The sequence below is a fragment of the Lampetra fluviatilis genome, chromosome 3, assembly GCF_964198595.1.
Source record: "Lampetra fluviatilis chromosome 3, kcLamFluv1.1, whole genome shotgun sequence".
NCBI classification, from domain to species: domain Eukaryota; kingdom Metazoa; phylum Chordata; class Hyperoartia; order Petromyzontiformes; family Petromyzontidae; genus Lampetra; species Lampetra fluviatilis.
The window spans coordinates 17457937-17485098 of record NC_136277.1 but is presented as its reverse complement, the minus strand read 5'-3'; the positions used below and the strand labels follow the sequence as shown (position 1 = coordinate 17485098).

At 41.1% G+C, this 27162-nt stretch overlaps 1 protein-coding gene across 10 annotated transcripts in view; it reads left to right on the top strand.

Annotated features, from left to right (window-relative positions):
- LOC144953594 (uncharacterized) overlaps positions 1 to 27162 on the top strand; it is a 194153-nt gene that overhangs the window by 145487 nt on the left and 21504 nt on the right. For all 10 annotated transcript variants that reach the window (XM_078884172.1, XM_078884205.1, XM_078884199.1 and 7 more), the window contains 7 exons: positions 771 to 813; positions 3295 to 3378; positions 4433 to 4547; positions 20061 to 20223; positions 22482 to 22549; positions 23848 to 23908; positions 26300 to 26447. In XM_078884172.1, the coding sequence (XP_078740298.1) occupies positions 771 to 813; positions 3295 to 3378; positions 4433 to 4547; positions 20061 to 20223; positions 22482 to 22549; positions 23848 to 23908; positions 26300 to 26447 (682 nt within the window). The remainder of the gene's footprint in view (positions 1 to 770; positions 814 to 3294; positions 3379 to 4432; positions 4548 to 20060; positions 20224 to 22481; positions 22550 to 23847; positions 23909 to 26299; positions 26448 to 27162) is intronic.

The following is a 27162-nucleotide window of genomic DNA, read 5'->3' as shown; positions in this document are numbered from 1 at the left end:
GCGCTAGGAGGCAACACTCTTTCCACATACAGATGGAAACAGATTGTGATTAGTCCACTTGCTGGTACTGCCCTCTATTGGTAAGAAAGCAGAACAGCAACACCCATTGGAAGGGAGTGTCCACCACCAGTACCGTAGGTAAACAATTCTCGGGCTGCACCTTTTCCAGCTTACGTATGTGACTTGCGAGCGTATTACCCCAAATGTACTTGATGTCTTTCCATCTTGGAGGCTAAGCAGGAATGAGCTGGGTTAGGACTTGTATCGGTGACTGCCAGGGCTTGCCAGGTGTTGTAGATATTGAGCTGTGAGATTAGCTGACGGATCGTTCTGATTGTTACTCCCTCTATGAGTGGGCTTCCTCTAGCTACTGTGGTTTCCTCCCACATGCCAAACACTCATAAATGGAATTGGGCAAACAATCCAATGAAGGCCTTCCTTAAAAAATAATCCTGAATAAATACGGTAATTGTCGTTTATTATTATACGCCAAAAATACATCTGAATTGTATATTTATTTTCAAGGGACACTCAGTACAATTTACACAAATAGCATACTGTTCTAAATCCTCCAAAGAGTATACAGTACATAGCGTCACCTATCTGTGGAAAACACGTTTTAAAAATAAACCCATTGTTTCCATTTTATTTTATTCCTGACCGTTTCCATGGTTCTGGGGCCAACACAAAGCAGGCGTTCCCTGCAACTGCCAGGGAGATCTCCGGCTGTCACTCATGCTGCTTTTCTTTTGCATTTTGTGTTTGTTCAGGGATGCGGATATCACTGCAGCCAAATGGTGTCACGGAGAACAGGTAAACCGAGCCACAGCCGGGCACGCTTGCTTACAAAACCGAACATCCCACCTGAAAATGGGGCCTCATGGGCGTTTACTGTGTTCGCTTACCCTTCAAAATGTCGGCAGGGCCTCTTCTTTATGCTGGTCTAAAAACGTGTTCGTTCTGCTTAATTTCTCGTTTGTGAACATACAAACAGTTAGTAATGAAAGTTGATTTGAATGAATTGTTTAGTATCATTGTCATGTTTATGCATGTTGATACTAACATGAACATATGTTCATGTTAGTATCAATGCTGATGTAGTTGTTAGTGGTTGTGGACCGTGCAGGTGTCATCATCGTAAACATGATTTACAATTGGGAATTGTAGCATTGTCCGTCCCGGCACAGTTGGTTCAGCAGGCAGTGAATGAGGCGAATGGCAAGGACTTGGTATATGCACCTCGTATGTTGCTGAACTGGCATTAATAACTCCAGGACATGGCGGTAAAGGATGTATTAGTCCTGTAACATCTGTGCTTATAAATGCTGATTCTAGTCTTACTGCTTTACAATTATGTATTGAATTGTATGTATTCACATTAGTTAATGCAGGTGAATCGTGACAGGGTAATTAAATACCACCTTGCCATTATGAAATGAAAATAAATCATAAAATACAATTGAAATTATAAGCCATGCACAAACACTTTCATTTGAAGAGGACAATCATGAGCCCAACTTAATTCCTTTAAATGTACACCCCATGTATCAATCTGCTGTTGGATGAGGGCCTCCGCATGTCACGCAGATCATGGGTGTAACTTGACCATACCGTACCATGCTGGTTATTGCAGGTTAGTGAAGACGGTGAACGGGCATTGTGTGCTTTCCTCTGCTACACCTGTTGTATGCACAGTGGTCACTCGTTCAAGCAATATCCAGGCCAAAAGCTTGCTTAGCTTCCTGTACAAGGAAGTCTGTCTTTGTTGATAAAGTACACGCCCCCCATTGAATGTTAAATGGGAGGAAATTAAAGCCATTCCAGTTAACCTTATCCATGACTCCTGTTATCCACAGGTCATCTCTTCCGAAGATTAACACATTCACAGATGTTCATCCATCTGTAAATTTGTGGATAACAGGAAGACTTAAATGCATTTAAAGATCTGGTTAATAAATGAAACTTGTCATCCATAAATAAACGATGCGAATTATGTTTTTCTTAGCTGAAAGATCCATTTCCCGGTGTGCACACCCATTGTGGTTATATGCAATGTTTAATGCAAATCGCCCTGGATGTGCCAAGTCCTGTTAATGGAATTCTTTCCACAGATAAGATGAGTTAACTGTTTTTACAATTTATAGCTTGGCGAGAGCTCAGAATAAAGCTTAATTTTCAAAGCGTTTTGGGTGTTTATATGTGAAGGAACCCCCCCCCCAAGAGTTTGCATACATAGGGAAATGTGTGTAATTTGTGGATTGTCACAGCTGCAATTATATTTCTGTCAAGTCTGGGTCGGAGCTAATGATACACTGAATTTTATTGTAAGCATTGCAAAACTCAATGTCTTGCATTGCTTATAAATGCTTTGGAAATGCGTTGTGGGAACTCAATTACAATCGACAATTTAATCAGCAATGGCTAAAGCAAACTATTATCTTCCTGCTGTTTTAATGAGTAGAAGGAAATACAGAATACATTTATCCTGTTAATCAGGTTATGTATCTGCAATTGCAGATTAGGTCTTTTTTTGTGAATTACAGGATATTTGTATTATTATTTGTGACCATAATGCACACTTCAGTGTGGATAACATGCATTTTGTTGCGTTGTTAAATCACGTGGAATATAAATGGGCTTCCAAGTGCTCCACACGAGTGCAGGAGAGTCGCGCTTGAATATTGGAGCTCTTGTTCACTATTCTATAATAGTATCGCTGTTTTTTCTAACACACTTTAAGAGTAATCCCTGCACTGTTACATGCACTTACTCTATTACCAGTAGTAATGATACTAACAAAAACTTTGACATTCATTTCATATTTCTAAAACATTTCTCACTAACAACCAAACTTTCGCCTACACACATGTAAAAAGTATATTTTCACCTAAATATTGAATTTAAAGTAATTAGTGCATTCAGCAGTATTGAGAGTAGTACTGCCCTTGTGCTCTAAGTAGGAAGGGTGCGGTTAGAAGCAGCGAAGTGGGGGACCTCCTGCAGGGATTTCCCTCTTAACCCCGGCTCATCCTGTCTCTGGAGAATACATTTGTGGCTTATTTAGAGACGTACTTTTGATAACTTTCTCCAGCATCACTGCAGCCAGAGCACTCAAATTATTGATGGCAAATTGATTGTTGTAGTTTACCATCATTTGATGACATTGACAGATTATTATTTTATATAAGTTCTAATTATGGTCGTTGTATTCATGCAAGGCTTTAGTTGTAGTCTGCTACTCCACCAAAAGGTAGAACTGTAATTTAACTGATCAGTGTGTGGCATTTTGTATAGTGCTCATGCCACTGGCTGGCTTGGTTCCAAGGAAGACGGAATGCAAGCCGTGTACGGTTCCAATATCTCACTCTCCGAGGACAGGTAAATGGGTTATTTACTGATCCTGCAATATTCTACATGCACCGTTTATTGAATATAGAGAACCCCTGTTGTATATGTTTTAGAGTCCGTTTTTTTAACAGTGTCCCAGCTTTAAGCACAGGATGTTGGGATGGAGTCTCGCTAAGATGTCTGCTGTGTGTTTTGAACCATATGAGGTAGCAAGTGCAGAGTGACTAATCCTGCTGCAGTATCGCTGACCATCAAATTGTATCAATATGCTATTGTTAAAGAAATACATATGAAAATAACTACTTGGTCTAATTTTATACAGTATAGCCTGCACATGAACATTGATTGTGGTCACACATTAAAATTTCCGTGATGGCTGAAATAGTTTTAAGACCTTTTACAAACCATGATTATGATCATAGACCTGGATTTTTAAAAAGATCCTTCTTGGTAAGGAATAAACTCTATTGTAGAACAATGCAAGTTAATTTGATCTAAACGTTATCAATAGGCATGGTCTTATCACTGTTAGATGAAAGGCTTCCCACACCATTAGCACTCCTTACTGTTCTGTGTTACTAAATTCAGTCTTGCACATGATTTGATCTTTTTACTCAGTCTTTGTGGTGTTTTTATTCTCCTTCGACTGCCATTGCACTAATCTTATCCATTGCTCTTCATCTTTTATAGAAATGTATATATTTGAATATAGTAAGAAAATGTTATCGCCTTTAAAACACCCAGTATTGCTCCAATATAAAAAAAAAACTGTTATATGGGAGCGTCTCACCCATTATGCTGATTTGAACCCAACTAGGTGTTATTTAAAATCCTATTAATAATACAAGTATATTAATTTGCATATGCATTGTTTAATGTGAGTATTCTGTAAAATTAAAACAAATGTGCATAAACGTATTAATAATTTACCTCTTACGTGATTTTAAAATTTTTATTTTCGGGCTGAACTTAAGTTTAATTTTAGATTTTAAACCACAATGTTACTTTACAATTGTATAGCTTCCATTCATGTAATTGCATATAACAGAAGAGTATAGCGGCTTCAAACCAGACCTCTTAACAGGGATGAAGCGGAAACTGGAAGGAAAGGCTCGAAGAAGTCTGAAGAGAAGGGGGGAATTGGTCGGACCTTCAGTTTTCTGAAGAATCGCATGTCCAGCATCCGTGAGAAGAATAAGGTGAGCACCTCCCTCGATACAGAACGTAATTCCTTGCTAAGTGCAAAATAACATGACCAGGACTTCGTATAAACGCACGGGTTTTAGAATCCATTAGTCTGATTTAATTTAAATAAATGAAGCAAAGGGGAGGATGACTAATGTAAATGCTTACTCTTTGTTATACTGTTGTGCATCATTAAATGAAACACAATTGATAATAATGAGAAATAAAAATATACCAACATGTCTTGTACTGTAATGCTGCCACTTAATTTTGTTAACAAGCCTAAGTAATTGCCTACCTTGGACACAATTATTTTTTGTAGGCTATGGCTGAATACCAAAAATTATCTATTAGGCCAGGTATCATGGGTTCTATTTCATTTGCTTCATAGTTTTGAAGAGATTTATTTGTACTCTTAGGTTTTTTCAGTAAAGTCACGTAGGTAAAAAAGAATAATAATAAAATAATAATAATAAATGAAAATAACTCAATTAAATCACGACGTTTCGGAGGCAACACAAGTCTCTGTCTTCAGGTGGGACCGTCACAGCCAAATTTACTGTATCAAGAAGTCGGAGACTTGTGTTGCCTCCGAAACGTCGTGATTTAATTGAGTTATTTTCATTTTCTTTACCTACGTGACTTTACCGACAACCTAAGAGTATGAATCCTTGCAGTCACGAAAGCTTCAAATCTAGAATGAGATTTATTTGATTCGTGGATTTGCTTCACAGTTTCAAACAGACGTTAAAAATTATAAATACTATTTCAAAGTGGAACTGAACACCATTACTTTTATCCCAAAATTGTCTAAAATATGTCGGGACATACTCTCAAATAAAAATATCTAATGTACTTACTGGGCTGCCATTCCCAGTTGTGGATGGTGTGTGGTTCAATATACATTTGTTTGACTGAACATTAAGGAGCCTATATCATTACATTTTAATGAAAGTTCAGCTGGAATTTATTCCAAGGTTGAGGTTCTGCAGTATAGTCATTCAGATCATGACAAGGTGGCCCTAAGGGAGGTCCATCTATCTTTTGATATGCCACCTCTGTCTGCTGTGAAGCACCATGGCTTGTCTAATTAGCCTATTATAGTGTAAAATTTTTTGTTGTAAGATGGCAATATTGAGGTACATGGTAAGTTTTAGTTTGAATTTGTCTCCCACTGACAAAGCAGTCCCTCGACTGTTTTTTCTTTCTGAGATAGATTGTTGATAATAATATCTCTATTTTTTTCATCCAAGAAAGTCAAACTGACTCACAATTTGCAGAATAATTCTCCATTCTGATACATGACAGTACCTCTTGCAATGTTTTATATGTTAGAGGTAAAAACTTAAACACCCATGTGGATAGATCAGAGGGTTTATTGTGATATGCTTACATTGTACTATCCTGTGATTTATTCTCAAACCTTGGAAATTTAGTTGCAGTGTTGAAAGGAATAGGTTACATCGATTCCTTTCGTGTTACAGAATGTATCATGTTACTGGTGGCTGAGTGTGATTCACGCTCATGCTGTTCAGTATAGCCTCTCCAGTTCCAAGACATTAATTTCGTTGACATTTATATTTCGTTGACATTTATGTAAGATTCTGTAGGACACCAGATATAATGCATGCATTATCTTTTGAATATTTTTGGAGTCTTATATAAAAGCTGGTCATCACATTTTCCACAAAGAAATTAACAGTTGTTTATTTAAGTATCCATAGTGCTAGTAGAGACATGTTCAATTTAAATTTTTTTTGTGATTGAAGATGTATGGGTTCTTTTTTGCAGCTATTTTATCCTATATATTATCTGCTGACATTCATAAGCCAAGTTGTATTTTATTGACAGCATATTTAAACAATACACTCCAGTAAATTCCACGAGGCTATTATTTTCCCGCTCGCACATTACTGATTGGCCGTGTCGGGTGGTGGAGGGTTGTGACACATTTATACTTACGTGATCTAACCCAAAAGCCTTTATTAGGAATAATACTGGTGGCGAGAGCCTACGTGTTAAACATTGTGTCTGAATATGGACAGATACACTCCAGTGAGCACCTATGACTAAATCACCCGGAATGTGTTCGATCTCTTCAGATCTCATAAACTAAGCATAGATTAACCTGGATAGTGCCTCCCGATAGGTGACCACCTTACATAAATACTGTAGGTTGTCACAGGGCTTGTGGGGCTACGTTATGGGCAGCAGGGGGCAGTGCAGTAGAATGTATTGCGGTTCTGTGTTTCTAGACGGTACTTGCATGTCTGTGGCTTTCAACCTTCACCACCCTACACTGACCAACACCATACTGACCAACAGCATAAAGTACCGGCCAAATTACACCCACAAACCTGCAGAGCGTGTGGAGGGCCCTCATTCAGCAGTGATCTTTCAAAAGGACGACCAGTTCTTCAATAAACACACGTAAAATTTTACCCAACTATGCGTGGAAAAGAATGACAGTGTATGGAACTTGTGTATCAGCATGAGACATTTTTGGTAAGGAAATTTTTATTTTCACGGACAGTGCCTTTAAATGTTGTTTAACTACTCAGCTTTTTGTATTAATAAGTAATAGTTAAAAATACTTTTTTTTAAACAAGCTTTAATGAAATGTACCAGATTTTTCCAGGATTTGTGAGCTCCTCACACAATCCAGCCTGGTTAAACTCAGGATGGATGGTAGGTAGGCCAGCCTAAATGTTTCTAACCAGCCAAGATGATCCATTAGGGGGGTCCACGTTTCGCAAGCGTAGAGAAGGGAGGGAATGACCGTGGCCGAGAAGACCTGAAGCTTCGTGTGGAGCGATAGACCAGGTAGTTTCCACACAGCGTTACGCAACCGATGAAAAGATAATGCCGCTCGACTGATTCGGAGTGAGACCTCTGCTGTCAAACCGAAGCCGGTCATGAGCACACTGCCCACGTATGGGTCTCTCCACAACTGCCCCATCACCAATTGGGAGCTGTGGGGGTGGAGTGTCTGATGGTACAAAATGCCCAGGCAGGTGCTTAGATTTGGTGGGGTTGATGGTAAGGCCCTACCTCTTAGTTGCACGCTCCAGGTTCAGCAGCAGCACCTCCAACTCCTCCTCTGAGTGAGTGGCAATTACCAGATCATCAGCATACATAACGTGGTTGAGCAATAGGGAGCCATCCCTGACCGCACCTGGGCATCGATCAGCCTCTCATTGTATCTGTGCCACTACGTGGTCGAAATATATGTTAAATAATGTGGGAGCCAGAGGACACCCCTGTCGTACCCCAAGGTGTACAGGGAATGTCTCCTACTCTCCCGGCCACGTAGTTTTACCCGGGCCCGCTCACCATCACGAAGGTCCTTAATGATCATGAGCAGCAGGTCAGGGACTCCGAAAGCATGAAGAACAACCCAGAGCCCAGGCCTACTGATGGTATCATAAGCCTTGACCAGGTCAATAAAGCAGAGATGTAGGTCTTGTTGGAATTCCCTACACCTCTGCTGTAGCAGACGGACAGAAAATATGGCATCTGTGCAGGATCGCCCTTTCCTGAAACCACATTGGGGCTCCGCTAACCTCTCCTCAGCGTGCCTGGCAAGGCGATGTTGAATAATCCTTGCCAGGACCTTTCCCGGCATACTGAGGAGAGAGATGCCCTTGTGGTTATTACAGTCTATGCGGTCCCCTTTCTTAAAGAGGGGGACCACCAGGGCATCCTTCCAATCCTGTGGAACCTGTCCAGTGGCCCAGACTGTTGTTATGATGTCATGTAGGGCAGTCTGTGCACAAACGCCACCCTCCCTCAGCATTCACTTGGGAGATAATTTCTGCCCGATGCCTTTCCTAGTCTCAGGCTCCGGATCGCCTTCAGTACTTCCTCAACAGATGGCACCTCAGCCAGCCACTCACAGGGGGTGACTTCTTCCAATATTTGAGGCACAGCAGCCTCAGCAGGGTCATCCCCACTTTGTCCCACGTTGTTTTCCATGCTGAGGGATTTCCCCTCCCCCAGGACTTCACAGAAATGCTCAGAAAATCTGCAAACTTGTTCCTGGGGGTTGGAGATTGGATCACCATTCTTTCCCCTAATGATGGTCATAGGTGTGGCATCGCAGGTTACTTTGTTGATGGAGTTAGTGATTTGTGACCACGGGCCATTGAGACAGACTCCATCTCCTCAGCAACCCGCGACCACCAACCATCCTTGCAGCGCCTCACAGCTCTCCGAACTTCCAAGCGAAGGCTGCAGTAAGCCACTTCATTCTCTGAATGGGATGCTGTAGACGACGAGAGTGGGCCTGTCGCTTTTTCTCAGCCAGCCTGAACACCTCCACTGAGCCAGGGTCTCTGAGGAGGTCTGGACTATGTACCCAAAGCAGCCATTGCAGCTGCATGAGCCACAGTCCTAAACCTCGGCCATTTCCTTTCGAAATCAGGAGTGGCGGACTATGCCAGCCGCAAGCGATGATTAAATTCTCGCTTGGAACTTTCATCAGCTAGCTGAGACCATGCCACTATGGGTTTGAATGGGGTCCTGGGTGTACACCCACCACCGGAGTGGAAGAATGGCAGGCGTATCTTACAGATGACAAGTCGATGGTCAGTTCCACGGTAGGTCCTGGTGTCAAGGACATGGGCCCGCATCCGCTGTTACGTCACTATGTAGTCCAGCAGATGTTTTTGCTTGGACCCGGCATGCATCCATGACGTGTGGATGCGCCGATGCCGGAACAGCATGTTGGTAATTACAAGCCCATGGGCTGCACAAAAATCTGGCAGCTTCCTACCGTTGTTATTGAGCTGATCTGGCCCATGTCTTCCAATCACTCCAGACCAGGTGCTAGTATCATGACCAACTAGGGCATTGAAGTCACCCAACAAGATTACTCTATCCTGAAGGGCCACTTTAGCCAGCACCTGTGACGGAAGGTCTACTGAGTGAGGGAATGCATCCAGGTGGCTTACATAGTTAAGGGGCTGGGTCTCACTGGGAGATGTAATCACCATTCAACTAGGGCCATGGCAACCTCGTGGGCCAGTAGGGCTGGTGTCTCCCTGGCTGAGGTTTGAAAGCCAGCATTGTGGAGCTCACCCCAAACGTTCACACACCCCTGTAGGCTGGACACGATGGCCTGGGAGGGCAGTCATCTCAATAGCAGTGCCTCAGTCGAAGCGTTATGGAAAATGAAAGAAAAAAATGCCACCAGCAGTGGAGTTCTCAAAGGCTTGGTATGTTCTTGTGTGGAGAGCGTGTCGGAAACCGCTGTAACTTACATTGATCCCGATTTTCATCGGCGGTCGTTGACACATTCCATTCCCACCCGCCTTTCCCTGCTAAAGGTTTTGTGTTGGGGGTGTTTTCATCGTTGTGGGTGTGTGTATAAAATGAAAGTAGGAAAAAAACATTAATTGCCGGCTGGTCTTGTCAATGTTGGTAAAATTGCAACTTTTAGATTGCTTGTAAGATGCAGAAGTCAATGTCCCTCCGTATAAAGCTTCGACATAAATTTGACTGGCTAACCAGAGACAAGCTCACATTGGTAATTGAGTGGGGGAGGGGATGGTGGCCTCAGCATAGCGTGGTGTTCATACATTCTCGTTTGGTGTGTGTCGGCGGCCACCTATTCAAATTGGGAGTAATGTGGGTACTCAATCCCTGTTTTATTTTCATCCATTATTATGTTCGCATGTTTTTTTTTGTTACTTTTCTTGGAGGGCCTTGAATAACGTCATTGGTGAATAAGTGCAGAACGCACCGTAAATACAGTACAGCACAGTAGTTTTTTTATTGTATGCATATTTCATCGTCTTTAATAGCCATAGCCTTTCGGGACTCTATGGACATCAATGGCTTGCAGAACCTCTTCGCCGTCGTAAATAGGACAGGCAAAATGCCTATCGAATGGAAGCCAGCCAGAGTCATCGCCATTCTGAAACCCGGAAAGCCACATGACTTGCCCTCCAGCTACAGGCCAATATCCCTCTTGTCCTCCACCTCCAAGCTGATGGAACGTGCCATGCTTGCCAGACTTTCCCCCATTATCGACCACCTGCCTTGCCAACACGTCAGATTCAAAATTGGTCGTTGCTGCTGCGAAACAGACCATTGGCTTCACCACCCTCATTGAAACTGGTTTTCAGCATCTTCTGAAAATTGGCACAGCAATGATTGACCCCTCTGTCGCTTATGACATTGTTTGGCATCATCGCCTCTGATTAGCATGGTTGGCTACTTACGATGTCGAAAGAGGATCAACATACATCCATGGCCTGCTGCTGAAGTTGGCCAAAATCATCCGATGCCGTTCGACTGTATAGCTAATGGACGCGATGCTCAGCAACCGTACTTTAGGGCACACCTCGCTGGTAACACAGCCACAAGAGAATTATGAATAATGGCCTCGCTCAAGACCTTGACATTGGCATTCAGCACCTGCACATATTGCCATACTCAAATATAGAAGAGTCTTGGAACATTTTATTTTCTTAAACATTCATATTAATGCAATTTACTAACTAGAGTTTACAGGGTTGTTTACATTATACGATTTATTTTCGTTATATTTGCAACTAGCCAGACTTTTCAGCTAGCTGGGCCAGTGATCCCCCTATAAATACAACTAGCCATTGTTTTGCTGTAATCATGCAAATGTGTGTAGGATATGATTCTCGCGTTGAGATTTTTTTAAAATAAAAGCGTGTGATCATGTGATTATAAAGACATTCAGGTTTATTGTGTTGGTGTAACTAAATACCATCTGAGAGAACAAGATTATTGTAACAGACTGTTTAAAGCTTAACCATACATGTTGACAGAGTGTTCTTGGTAAAATTCCAAGTTGCAGTTGAATTAATTTTACTTAAATGGTCACGTTTAAAAAACACAGTATCATTCCTACATTCACGTAAGTTAATGGGTCTTCTTGAGGAATTTGAATCTATGTATCCCATGGGAAGTTGATGAATTAATGCTTAAGTTTAGTGAATATGAAGGAATCGGAAAGCAAAATATATGTGATTTCAGCCTTGTAGCATCAAACATAGTGTTTGTTTTTTCAACAAAACTCTTTCACCAGGGAAACCAGTACATTTTATTTCTTTATATGTGAATGTTTTGGTAGACGCAAGGAAACAATGGACACTTTATTTTTTACATAGCTAATAGTATATGGCGGTATGTACTGTATGTGTATTAGTTTTTTTAAGCTAGCCTGTGTAGATAATAAAGATTTGTACCCTTGTGAAGAGAATGTTGTGATTTAGCAGTCCATGTCTTCGTCACCCCTGTTGAGTGAACATTGCTCAGCTTGAAAATAGAGACACAGTTGAACAAACGTCTCCTCTTGGTAGAAATTGTGCATATTTTATTTAAATCCCCCCTTCCCACCCTCCCCACCCAGCCCCTCCCCACCCTCCCCTCCCCACCTAGCCCCTCCCTCCCCACCCAGGCCCTCCCTGCACGACGGACGGACACAATAATCCCCTGTGGGCTGGTGTAACCAGGAGGTTCCTACCAGTATAAATGTGTCGTAACCCTCCACCATCCGACATGGCCAAAGGACAAATAGTTCACTACTTTAGCCCACCTGTGTGTTGAAGAGTGAATCACCGTCATTTACAATTTGAGTACGATGTGTTAAACTGTCTCTTATGATGTCTGAGCAATAGTAGCCAGGAAGGTATCTTGTAATGTTCTGAGTGCATGGTGTACGAGAGTAAGAGAGAAGTAAAAACTAACCATACCTTAATGCCGTCGTTTGCACAACCTTTTGTACAAGGTACCAGTTGTGAAACCTTTTGGGAGATGTGAGATATTTAACATAATAGTGTGGGGAATGCTTGTACAGGGTTACTTCGTAGTGCAGCTTCGCTTGTGTGTGCTAACAAGTCCATAGGTATATTAATCTATTGTGTTGAATTCACTATGCATTTGTACACTAAACATTCCAAAGCTACATTCTTATCTGTTGTCTTGAATTTAGTGATCCCGTGAGCTTGGATGCCACGGTCAACCACGTACTCTGATTGTGCATTATAAAATATTCGTGGTGATGGCAAGTGATTCTTTTGGCTTAAGGGTATTTTAAGTGTATTTATAACATTGTAAATATCGAGTTAATGTGCAGTATGCAGATACATACATTTAGGGGGAAATCTGGCTTTTATAAATATAAAACCCATATTATGGCAGGGTTATGTGTACCATTTATACATCTGGTGGAGGTATAGGATACGCAACATGTTTGGAACCACTCCCTTGGCAAATCCGTGTACCAGACGCAGCTGCATTGTTAAGCAGCGTCATTCAAACTACTAACTCCCAAGTGCTGTGTGGTCTTGCATTGCTTCATTGTTGGTTATTGCATCCACAGTGTTGCATTTAGCAATTGTTAATATTTACACACTGTGGGCAAAATATATTTAAATCGGGGATCATGCAGTGGGTGGTCCTTATAGATGTGTCTCAATTTCTGTAGCAGGATGTTTGGGCTGAAATTCCAAATGGAGTAGTTCTTACAAATAAGAGAGTATTAATAATTTTGGTGAAAGATTGCTTAATATGACTAACCTGGTCTAATAATAGTTTCAAGCAATGATAATAATAATCTCATTTCAACTTAATGTAAGCATTGTAGGACACATCAATTCTTGTCAACAGCATTCCAATCAGTGTGCATGTTTAAATAAGTAAAGACATTTTTTTTTCTACGATATTATTTTCATAAACAGAAAAAAAACACGTTTTGATTATTAATTGCACTGTATACAAATTCAAAGCAGCAACATTGATTCTTGCTTTTTAGATGTATATACGTGGTTTTTATATTAATAAAACATACTGTAGTCTATTTTATAAACATCCTCATTTCGAACATCTAAATAAAAAACAACTGCTCTGCAACATTTCGTCAACAAGCCTCGGCACAAATCACCTCAACCTTTTACGCTTTGACTGTCTTGACAGATTTTAAGGCAGGGTCAAAGTAGCACATAGGTTTTATTGGTACTAAACTAGTTTTGGAAGGTTCACTAATATACTTTTATTGGTAATTCTTAGCCCAGGAACTGCCTTTGGACCGAATAACACCAAGTAAGTTAAGCGCATGAGTGTGAACGAACGCAAGTTCTTGTGCGTGCAGAAACATTATTTATCATTCCTTTTAAAAGGAAGACCCAGGAAATGTTATTTTAAATATAAAAGCATGTATTTGATATCAAATATGCTGTCATCAGATGTATCACCTTGCCACATGAAATGTAAGCATTAATTAGCAGTATTGGGCGCAATTCTGATATAACCAGTAGGGATCTTTACTGCATAAAACAAATTGTAATTGACAGCTAAGTTATTCTTTTTTTTACAGTTTCCACCAAAATCCAGTGATTCTAATAAACATGTGACTAGAAATAAATTACCTGGTTTTGTGAGCATCACTGCTGCTAAAGTGGCCATGGCTAGTTGTGATTCATAATTGTTTTTTTATGGATGTAAGTATGAAGCCAACTCGAGCTATCACCCTCAAACACCTTACACGCCAAACAAATCAATTTGTGAGGAGGGCAAACTTGCCAATTGATTCTGTTTTTTAGCAAATATGTATCGTATGTTTTGTTGCCAGAAAAAAGGGGAAAACCTATTCTCATATGTTGGTCCTGGCAAAGGAGGTCCCATGATGTAGCTGCTCACCCGGAGCTCTCATTACTCTGATAGTGGCATTGCCTTTTGGCATCCTCTGGTCGAACACCGTTTTGAGACAAGGCTCAAAAGAAAGCTTTCTCTGGTGTGGACCAATCAGTTTCAAAGACAATGCATAAATTATCAGAGTATGTTTTTTGTTTGCATTCTGACCACAAGTATTGTGGTTAATGCAGACATGATTCCTTGTTAAAGGTTTCAGTTTGGTTTTTTAACATCTTAACACCTGTTTTGTTGCCAGAAAAAAGGGGGAAACCCTATTCTCATGTATCTTAAAAAGCAAGCTAAATTTGGAACATGTTATGCAATTTTCGCCAAATATTACAACCAGCATCATTATCATCAAGTGTGAGCAAAAGTTCAGATCAACTTGAGATTTGAGCTCTTGCTAACACCTGATGGTACTGGGTGTAATCTCCAGTGAAACGTCTACCTACACTATCACCCAAAATAAACCAATTATGAATTGTAATATTGATCATGGAAGCTTACGTATGAAATGGCTCGTCATCTTGGGTGTGCCAATGAGCTTTTTAAATGCCTGTTGCCACTCCCTCCGTGCATGTGCAATGTTCCACCTGCTCAAAGCTGGTGGAAAGTTTTACCAGTAATTGAAGGGTATGGAAGAGAGAGAGAGGTACACACAGGGGGTGGTGTCGATATGACCCAAGACTTAACCACACTCAGGAAGAAATATAAAACAATATTTTGTAAAATAAAGATTCTGTTTAGGATTGAGGAACACAAATTGCAGAAAATGTGATGCAGATGAGAGGGTAATCGAGACCGTGACATGAACACTTAGCAGAATTGAATTCGTGGTGTCATCGGGGAGGCTTTGGTTACTGATACAGATCATTGGGAGGAGAACAGAACTAAATGTGAAAGACAAGGGTCAAGGCCATGAAGTCAGTTTGTGAAATACAGTTCAACATCTATTCTCTTGCTGAAATAATGTACTGTCTGACTAAAGCACACATTTACAGGCAAATGCTTTGGGAAAACGGTTTGCAAAAGCGTTGGTGAAAAGAGAATGCTGCATTACTTGTGGCCTTTGCATTGTGTGCATGGGACAGTGTGATTTTAATGGCAGCCATTCACACTTGCAAACAACTAAAACGGGCTGTTCAGGCCTAAGAGGGCTTTGTAACAGTAGGGGTGTGTTTTTTCTTCTTCAAAAAACAAAATGGGACTTTTAAAAAGAGTTTGAATTATCCAACACGATATGCTAACTGGAAGCGTTGTGCTTATTTCTTATTTCAGAGTAACAAGTATGTCGTTATATTAAGTAAATATAAATATATTTTTTTACTTGGATTTGTTCATTGCTTATACAGTGTTAAGTTTTATGCCATGTGGTTTTGTGATTTTATACCACGTTGATTACACATTATTAAGGTGATTAAAGCCTTTGTCAATATGCTGCTGGATTAAGGTCTCTCCAAGCATTAGTGAACATGGGAGTTTGTTTGATTATACTTCACCATGCTGGCCACTGCAGATTAGTGAAATGAGCACTCGGGGCAAGTTCTGTTGCCATTGATGTTCACCATGGCCAGGAATCTAACTCAGGTCGCCAGGTTCATAGCACAGTGTGCAAACCATTTTCTGGTCCTATATTATCACTACAATAATGGTCGTCTTGTGATTACAAATTGAAAATTAAAACTACATGAGGTTTTAATCAGGCCTCCTAAAACTGTGCATATCTACAAACTATACAGACTAGCTTAGTTTGTAGACACCGCCAGGATTAGTTTGTAGAATAAATGTAGATCATCTATAGAGCCCCATTGTTTCATTGATTTACGCTCGCTAACGAAGCAACGACACCAGGAGGCGACGCTGCTTTGTCTGGAAGATGCCCTCAAGGGACAGATGCATCATAGAACTGCGGAACTCATCGAGTTCCCACTTGAGTATCGAGAAGTCTGACTCGACCGCCGTCGTGTTGGCGAGCACCGATGCCAACCCGCCGCTGAAAGCGCGGAGGTTGTCGAAACCACTCGGCAGCACATCCCACGCGTCGTTGAATGTCGTCGTGTTGGTGTGCTTGTTGATGGCGTCGTGAATGATCGTGTCCTCCTTGTAGAGCTTGACCAGTTGGCGATGCTCCTCCTTGACCATGTCGACCTTCACAGCTGACCAGAATTTCGTAACATGCACGCGACGCACTGCCAGCATGTCCTTCACGAACACACCAGGACGCATCTTCACGAGCTGAGCGGGCATCACGGGCGCCGCATCCTGGTCGAGAGCTCGATTGGCGTCGTTACGCTCTGCTTTGACGTCGTTGAGACCCTCGATCAGCGTCATCGCATATATCGAGATCTCCTTGACGATCCTTGTCTTGTCGACCTCATTGAGACCCTCGTAGCTCTCCTGCGCAAACGATCCCTGGTCCTCAATGTGGGCAATGATCGCGGCAGACGCGATGCGCATCGACTGATCATGATACGACACGTACGCCTCATCATGATTGTTGACGCCATCAACAATCTCAACACTGAACAAAACGGTGAGCGACCCGATAAGCGACTGAATATGCTCCTCCTGCTGCGCGATGAGCAGCGACTGGCTCTGGAGCTGGACGATAGTGACGTTGATGGTGTCGATGGCGGGCGCGAGCGCGTAGGTAAGAACCCACCAATCGGCGGTGGGCAGCTTCGCGGGGTTGTTCTCAGTAGTGTACTCGATCAATGCTCGGCGGTACTGCTTGTAGAACTTGAGCACGTTCCCGAGATTGGCCCATCGGTTAGCCTTCCTGAGGCACTTGACCTTCATCTTGATGATCAGGTTGTTTTTGGCACGGAGGTACACCGAAAAGTCGTACACGATCTTCACCCAGCTGCCATCGAAGATGCACTCGGCGGATTTCTTGACCACAATATCGATCTGATGAGGCGGACACCAGATTCGAATGACGTCGTTCTCGGCCTCCTTCACAATGAGCGTCACCAGCCCCCCATGACGCCCAGTCATCGTATTCTCGCCGTCCGATGAAAAGCCGATTAGCTTGGCGCGCCAGTTGGGGTACAGCGCGTCGAGGAACTTGACGAGCATGCAGAAGATGTTCTGAGCAGTGTGACGCTCGAACATAGGGATCGCGACCAGGTGCAGATTGACGAGGAAGCCGCGGTAACAAACGCGGGTGCGCAGGTCGAAGAACGACTGGCCGCGGTGAGTACTGCCGTCGCCAGCCAGAGAGAAGGCCCACACCGATGGATCGTCGATTATCCTGGCGATCATCTGCAGCCCGACGGCCACCAGAACACGGATTGACTGTGCGACGATGAGGTCGTTCATGCCCTGCAGCTTCGGCGTGTTGGTGCGGATCCTGGCATGATCGATGGCAGCAGCCGTTTGACGGAACGACATGCCGACACCCACGTGGTCCATGGCGAGCTCGAAGCGCATCTCGTTCTTGATTGTTGCCGTGTACGTATATGTCCCCGTCTCGATGTTCACTTTCTTGACGAACAGCTTCATCGCGTTGACCTTCTCCTTGGCCTTCTTGGCGGCCTTCTTGGCGATGGCTGCGGCCGCGTCCTCGTCGTCGTTGTCGTCGCCGCTGTCCTCGTCGTCATCGCGAAAGAACAAGTCCCCGATAATTGTCTCAATGATGCTGTTCTGGATCACGTAGTCGATCGACGCGGTCGACAGGTCCATGTAGTTGTGGAGCGTGTTGGTGCGCTTGGCCATGCCGTTGAAGTAGCTCTTCTTCTCATCGGGCGACAGCGTCTGGTAGAGCATCCACGATTCCTTGTGCTGCCCTTCAAGATGGTGGCGGTACTGATGCGGCAGGAACGGCTTCGTGAAGTACTTGATGTCGGTGCGGTTCTTGCGCTTGCGGCCCGAGTCGCCCGTCACCTCGACCACATCACGGCCTTGGTGAACACAGAACAAGCAGCGACAGGACTGCGCGCCATTGGCCTCCGTCGTGATGAGCTCCATCCCATACTGAAGGGTGTGTGAGGATTGGAACGGCGTCGCCACTTTCTTCCCTCCCATGTTGCTGCAGCTGCAATGCTCGGTATAACGATGCGGTACGTCTTGCCGCGGATTACGCAACTGCGCACTCCGCGCACTCACTAGTTTGTAGACGCAGCCAGGCTTGGTTTGTAGATATGTGGCGCTATTTATAGCGAATCTACAGTTTTAGGAGGCCTGGGTTTTAATTGAAAACTGCAGCATCAAAATTGAAAACTACAGTCTCTGTAATAATAACTTCCACTGGTATATTATTATACATCAACTCCGTATTGTATTCATCAACAACCTGAACATATGTAGTGAAACTAAAACAATTATGTTGAGTTTGTGGTTTTGTTGAACGACAGTATAATCTTAGGTCACCACTGAGTACAGTACGGTGTAATACTAAGTCTTGCTGTTAATATTGCAAGTGCTGTAATTGAGCATTGAAAAGAATATGCATATGTAGCCTTATGTGCTTTCTAGAATTCAGCCACACGATAGGTGAGTGTTAAATTCGAATTTGAGGCATATCCATGATATCCAGTTTTTGTAAAAAGGGAGAATGTTATTGTGCACAATGAAAACATCCTAAATACAAGCATGCATGCATGTAAATACCTTATTTGAAGTCATTACCAAAGCATTTGTGTTTATATGAAATGCAATTTTTCCAATTGTATTTTGCCATTGTATAGTCAAACAACAACAAAGTATAATTTTAGATGACCAATTGGTGTCAGTTTATGTAATGTAAATATCAAAACTGGTGTGGTATGGAAGATATAAATATTGGTCCTAATTTTGGTGCTATGTTTCAAGCTTGTATGCAATATTTACACAATCTACTTTGGTCGTGTGTTACAAAACATAATTTAGTTTTCTTTAACTACAAATTTAAAATCCTTGACGTGATGTTCTTATAGGAAGTTTAAGGATTAGTCAGCTCGCTGACATGTTCAACTTCATTATTGAGTACAGTGTCGGAAGGGTGGGGTTTTAGTGGCATTGTAGTAACGTGATTCACTGTAGAAAGTTCAGGTCTTATCTGCAGGGGTTAAAGTACAAACGAGGAGACTGTTTAAGCGCGCAGTTCCTTCAGTGTACGTTTAGCTGAAGCAGTACAAAATCTTAGTCTTTCCGAATGTATGTAAAACATATTTTTTTTAAAAATTGGAAATTCTTGATTACCGCCAGAATCGTATGGTGGTTTTCAGTCATCTAAGTGAAACTGAATTGTGTAGCGTCGCTTTTGAGCAAAGTTTTGTGATGAGTGTTACCAGCAGCAAGGAAGTATAGACCGTTTTGCGTGACATTACTTAGTCATCGTCTTGGACTGCTACAATGTCTTTTGCGTTTAATTTGCCGAAGGTAATGTCTTACGTGGTATTCAAGGCTTCTATTTTATTTCCATATAACTATCGACTGGCATTAATATATCTAATGTTATTAAATTAACACCTGTTAATATTAATACACTTCTGAAGCAAAAAGTATTTGAACAATTGTTTATATTTATGTGTATCATATTATGTACTTGATGTTTTTTGGTCTTTTCATATAATTTGTATGTGTGCGGAAAGAGTGCTGTTATGGAGATTACATTGTGTGCTGTGCCAAATCTAAAGTACGTGCGTTTAGATTTCTGAATATGTACATTATTAACTCCACCAGATCGTGAATACCTTGTGTGGTGTGTGAACGCCAGAAATGCAAATAGAAAGCCAATTGTTGTTTTGCTAGACTTTCTACTGCACATATATAGTATTGCCATGGCGGCCATCGCATGTGCTTGGTAACAGCAAATTTATTTAACCAATGTTAGTTAAAAGTGAGATGTTTGTGTGTATCAATTCATCCACTTGCAGGGGAAACAAAAAGAGAAGGATCGACTGAAAGATCGTGACAGGGAAAAAGGGCCACAAATGGGCACTGGCCACCAATTTGAGGTGGTAAGCCCTCCACCTATGTCGGCGCATTGCCGTTACTGTTCCGCCATTCTGAAGCACAAGGAAGCCATGCGCTGCCAGAGTAAGTATGCCATAAATTAGCCATTCCTGTTACTGGATAATGTCTTGTTCAACATTCGCAGTTTTCATCAAAATATTGCAACATTTTGGAGTGAGATTGTAAACCCTTGTCTGTACCACTACCCCTTGTCTGTTCACTACTAGATGAAGCCCCCCCCCCCCCCCCCCATATTCCTCAATGTCCTATGATGCCACAATAAATGTTACATCTGAACTTGTGCTAATCACCTATCTGGCTGTTCTCTTGGGCACATTCTTTCATTTGGGTGCCATGATCTCATTTGTCCAGTCTGCCATCATCCCTGCCAATGACGTATCCTGCCCTAGCCTGACGAACTTTACTTCAGAATTAATATGAATATTCAGATTTGTATTTATTATCTGATCCATTCATTCATGTTTCTGTTTTTCAGTGTAATTGCAAGCATATATCTCTCCTTTATGCACTTTAGAGATTTGTTAAATTTTCATTGTCTGTTTTTGATCCATGCCATATTGTTAAGAGCATTGATTTTCCTGCTTTTCTTCATTTGAAGATGAACTTTTTGGAGTGAAATGATAAGTAATTTAATGTTTGTGTTTTACCTAAACTTGTTTTTCATACATGGCATTGCATTCATTTATAAAGTAACCCTTTACCTGAGATTTCCATCTGTAATGGGGACACATGAACCTATGAAGAACCTATGACGCTGATGATAGAGGATGTTCATTTCTGCCACTACTTTCAGTCCAAAGAGAAGTTTATTGAATATAAGTTTGTAACATGTTCTTCTGATCCTGATAATGATATAATTTTCTCGTGTTTGACGAAATTATTAATCGGAAGTGTGGATGATAATGTGTAAACTCCAGGTAACTTGTATTTCTGTAATTGCCATGAGGTCTATAAGTCTTTAAAACAGAATTGTTGCCTTTGGCATTATAAGTGACTGAATATTCCACCAAGGTCTTCTCATCACACTTGTGCTATGGCTTTAGCAATTGTTCATTGGGCTTGTTTTGGAAACTTAACTTTCGTTACTTTTTTGTCTGTTTTTATTGGCAATGTAATCACTTTTGATGCCATAGCAATCAAACTCTTGGGGTGCCTTAAGTATCATATTTTGCCAACTGTCTTCTTTGCTGAAATCGTTGTAAAAAAACATAATTCTACTGACAATTCTTATTTCTTACATTTATTTCATTAACTTCGTTGCTTGATCATAGCAACCGCTGAATCACTGAATGCTGATTTCGCTTTTTTTTAATGTCCTACAGTAGCTTAATTTAGTTACATTTGAGACGACTACCATCTCTCGTCTTTAAACTGTACTATATTTTTAAAGCTGCTGCAAGGAAACATGTATTTTAGTATTATGCAAAAATGTTCAATATTTTCTCCATAACAACCATTAAACACCGAAATAGTTTGATTGAGTTAAAAGTATTACTATTCCGTTATTGTGTATGGCAATATGTTCAGGAGCTCAATAACAATGTCGAGGTCTGCTCGCCATAAGAGGGCCTCAGGAAAGCCTTGATGGAGTTTAGGGTGGAAGGACTGGCCTTCCCGAGGCCCACCTGTTACGTGCTTTCATGTTACCTTTTACGCAACTAATACCATCTAGGCGAAATTGCACATTGTTTTAAAAGTTGGACGACCTTAATATGTGATGTGGTGTCACAATCCTTCATGTTCTTCATCAAGTTTATTTTCAAGCTACACAATGTATTATTGTTGATGAGATATGGCTTTGCAGCAGTCCGTGCACTGAAAATTGGTATTGTCTTGTTGATATTTACAACTGCCATTGCATTTCATAACTCTGAAATGTCATCTCCCCCCACATTAGGATGAGATAATATAATTTTTTTTTAGGATCCCATATGTATTGCATGGTGCTTCATGTATGCAGGTCTTGTCATAGCAAATACCTTGTTGTGTGCACAAGTACATTATGGAGTTCATTGACCATATATGTGTTCTCTAGTTTCTGAATGAACTGCCCAGCTTGAATTTCCTTGACATTCTGTTTGTGTTCCCACCAGGGACTTGATAAATTAATATTTTGGCCAAAAAATCCAATATTTTCTTAGGACTGATAACTTTATTTGAAAATGTTATTTTCAGATGCTTTGTATAACCACGTATTAATATTTGTGTTAGTTTTTATTCCGATTTATTGTACCAACACTTTAAATTAAAATTCTCACTGTATTTGCATGCATGAAACAAGGAACCCATAAAAACGTACAGCTGTTGTATTGCTTGCTCAGATTGCAGCGTGATGGCCCATAAAGCATGCAAAGACAAAGTACCACCCTGTCCTATGAACAAGCTCAGGGTAAGGATATATTTGCTTTTTAAGTTAACCCGAATTATTATCAGTACAACGTACCATGCTTGTTTTCTTTCTAGAATCACTTAAATAGGTGAAGTATAAAATGAAAGTTGTGTAGTATTATTATGTTTACAAATATGAATGTGTGTTAGCATCAGTGATCTTAATGTTGTAATTTGTTCAATTGAAATATTGAATTTATAGTGGAGAATGAATGAGCACATTTCTGGGGAATACTTTTTGAAGCTACGTGTTCTTCATATACTCCTGAACAAGTCAGCATAATAATTTTCCTGCTATTGTTGGGCCATTAAAATATATCATCAGAAGTAAAGGGGATGTTCAGGGTGCAGTATCTTAATTTACCATGTTTTACTATATTTTTGCTACGCATGATTTGGCTTATATTCCAGATTTGAAAATTCTTAACAACTACAAAAATATAGTATCATTAATGGTTCTTTCCTTGTACTGATGTCCATGTATCCCTTGCAATACTAAATATAGTATTTCAAGTAAAAACCTTAACCTAACTAAAGGTTTCAGTCAAACATTGCCTTGGTTGTACAACATTATGCCTGCTGCTGCAGAAAAGCACCTTTAAGGGGGCATGTCATGTCACATTGGAGTATGAACAGTGTATGTTCTAATGTTTGCATTAGAATTGAGAAAGCAATCTTCTGTGCCACACCTCTTTAAGGAAGATCATAGTTCGGGGAGGCATCCCTAGCAACGGACTTGCTATCACGACACTTGTTTCCAAACATACATTCTGTTCACCTTTTAACAGCCAGGCCACCTACAGGTCATCTGATAACTGTGGCATCAACATTGAGTTTGTGTTTCACTTATGACATGTTCATTCTACCCCTACTTAAAACGGTCATTGTGTACATTTGATAAAACATTATACTGGTAGGAACCTTCTGGTTACACCAGCCCACAGGGGATTATTGTGTCCGTCGTGCAGGGAGGGGCTGGGTGGGGAGGGGCTGGGTGGGGGGTGGGAGGGGTGGGGGGTGGGGCTGGGTGGGGAGGGGCTGGTCACCCCGTGGTGCCCTTATGAAACTCAACGTTTAACCTACTCACGCCGGCTTGTGCCAGCCCTCAGTCAGGCATATTTGCGGAATACACCACGCCATCGTTGATCCTGGCCAGTGACCGAGCAACCCAACGTTCCTACCAGCTCCCTCCGCAGGAATGTGTTGTACAGGGCTCACAACTACAATAGCAGCTTGTATTGCATCATGTTACGCGAATGGGAGTTCAATTTGCCTTCAATTAATTTGTTGTTTTTGCAGGAAATTCCAAGCCCGATGCAACTTCCAGATACAGGAAAGCCTACTTTTGCAACTATCTCAAGTTTGTACCTTTTATTGGCTACGAAGCTTTTCTATGAGCATTTATAAATTGTCATAATTTCATTGTTAATATCAGTAATATTAACATTTGTGTTGGTGATATACATAAGTATAATATGGCTCTAACATGCATAACATTTCATGGCACATGCAGTGACGACCAACATTGTGGAATACATTTTCTGTTTAAACTCTGTCCACCGTTTATAAAGTGGCCAGATGACGCTTGACACGGCATACAAAGTAAAATGTGAAAGCGTTCAGAAACGTTGTATGATCCATTGTTACTTTCTATCAATAAAATATGAAATGGCATTACCAGTTATCCATTTATGACAATATTTTGGTTTGCATGTAAAAAGAAATAACTTTATTAAGTTTGATAATTGTTTTTTTTACCATTTTATCTGGCAACAAAACTGACACCTTTTTTTACAAGGAGTCATTTTTGCATTGACCACAATACCTGCGGTCGGAATGCAAAAAAATAACAACTCTGATAATGTATGCACTGTCCTTGAAATTGATTGGTTTATTAAACTTGTTGCTGATAAGACAAGATGCTACATTCTTTCAACACAATTGGAATAACATGGGTAAATAGAACACATACACAAACTACTGATAGCTACACATTGTTTTACTATACACGCCGCTTAGTGTTTGGTATTCTTTATAACATTTATACCAATTTTAATTATTTTAAGTGTGTTAATTGTGCTATGCGGGTGAAGTTTTGCCTTGATACTCAGTCTGATTGTAACATTCTAATATTCTCAAACCGCAAAAAATGAAAAAATATTGCATACAATGTATGCCCCACAAAAATGTTGTATTTAATATTGTTACTGTATTTTTGCAAAGCAGTGCACTTAACCAGAAAGCATGGATCATTTCAGCATGTTTTTGTGCGTAAAACAAAATATTATGATCCTTATTCATGTGTTGATGGATTTAAACAAAAATATGCTACTTTTGTCAAAAAAACTGGAAAAATCCACTGCTCAAGTTTCCCCCCCCCCCATTACAAAAACAGCCCAATGCCTTCCGTCAGACATTTTAGTCGGGTTCATGCCATTGTCACCACACGTTTTACACCGTCTTGACAACCAGTGCATCGCACTAGTGTGGACTGTGACATGCAGTGTTCCTTACCTATTCACGTCCAGTTTTGGAAAGTTTGGATAAGGACCGAATATTATGGTTTATGTGTGTGTCAGGTTGGGTCAATTAATCCTGCAAAAAAACTTAAGACTATGAGTGTATGTCGAGTCAGGTAAAGTATATTTGGGGAACGCCAAAATACAAACAGTACAAAGACAAGGGAAGTATTTGGTGTTTGAACATCTTAACACTTGCTTTATTGCCAGAAACGTTAAAGCCGATTCTTTTTTTCATCATTTTGATACTGGCAAAAATGCCCCATATATATAACTGCTCAACTCGAGCTATTAATACTTTGATACTTGCATTGCCTTTGTACTGTGTTCACCTTTTGCCATTCTCTCGTCTAGCACCGCATGAGACAAGGCTGTAAAGAAGGCTGTTTCTGGTGTAGGCCAATCAATTTCAAAGACGATGCATATATTATCAGAGCATGTTTGTTTGCATGTTTTGCCACAAGTATGTGGGGTTAATGCAGACTTGATGCCTTGCAATAGATATATATATTTGGTGTTTGAACATCTTTACATAGAGGGTGAATCGTTCCCTTAACCAACCCACACCAACGAAACGCTTTGACTATCTCATTATGGACCATGTGCTTAGTACATTGTAATACTACATCAGGATCTACATCACTATGTCATGATATAAGTATTTACAATAAATAATTCTACCCAACCTGATCACAGAGTCACTGGCGAGAACAAAAGGAAAATAGATTTTAGTTTTTGATGGGTGGTGTCAAATCATGTTTTCTTCTTGGCAATGTTATGGGCAGCAGAGGGCAGTGCAGAAGAATCCATCGTTGTATTGTACTCATATGCTCCTGTGTCTGTGTTCCCTGCCTCCACCAACCTGCACTGACCAGCATAGTGAAGTACGATTAGTTAACCGGCTTAGTCTGTACAACATGGGGGAGGCCCTTTTCTAGCATTGAAATGACAAAAGGGCTGTACATGTGCTGAGAACTCATTTGAACTATGGCTGCACGAAAGGTTGTTGTGTTGTACCACATGTTGTTCAGCATAATGTCTCATGTTGCTGAATTCAATTCATGAATAAGCTGTGGAGCGAAACTTTGAGCATAATGCTGAACAACATGCGTTACAGCTTAGACACATCGGAGAACAAATGTAGTATCATGTAATGTTTCACTTCTGTGGCACAGGCTAAAATGACACCTGTTTTAACACTCCTATTTGTCCTTTTCTCGCACTTTTTGCAGTAACACCACAAAGGCGTGAGCGGCCACGCTCAGTCGTGCTACCAAATGAGGCAGCCGACTTAATGTTCTCGGACCGAAGTCATACCTTTCGTACCCCCATGAGCAGCTCCACACTCTCCAAGAGTGTGTCGACTATCAACATGGCAGGGTATGTTGACATCGCATTACACATCACTACATACCACTGATGTCAACCACATTGGTTATTGTATAGGCCACCACTCTGCACTGCAAGAAACATCTCACTGTGTACGACACCAAATCCTCACTTAATACCCGACTGTAAAACTCAGTGCTTGCTCCAATGCACAGTGGGTGAAATATGTAAAGGTATAGTCATGCTTAAACTTATTTACAGCCTACTGTGCCACTTGATGACCCATCGTGCAGCCTGAATAACCCACTCCATGGCTCACTACACATCCTTACTCAGACCCTTGTACCACAAACATATAATACGTAACAGAAAAGGCAGAGATTCATATGGAGGTGAGTGATAGGAGAGAGATTCATAAAGAGAGCCACAAGAGATAGAGATCTGAATTTATATGAGAGTAAGATGCATAAAAGATATTCATAAGAGAGACATGAGGTTTATCTTCAGCCTTGGGCTATATAAAAGATGAGCGATATATTCGGACAAGAAATATGACAGATATCTTTCGTCTGACATAAATATAATAGGGAGATATAAGCAATTAATTCAGAAGAGAAATGAGAGAGATTCATAAGCGAGTAAAGATGAATTAGATGAATTCAGAAGAGAGATATGAGAAAGATATATGTACAGAGATAAAATCATGCATGTTCCTATGTTCCTATGGTAGTCTCACTGAGGGTCACCGACTATGCCTGAACCCCCT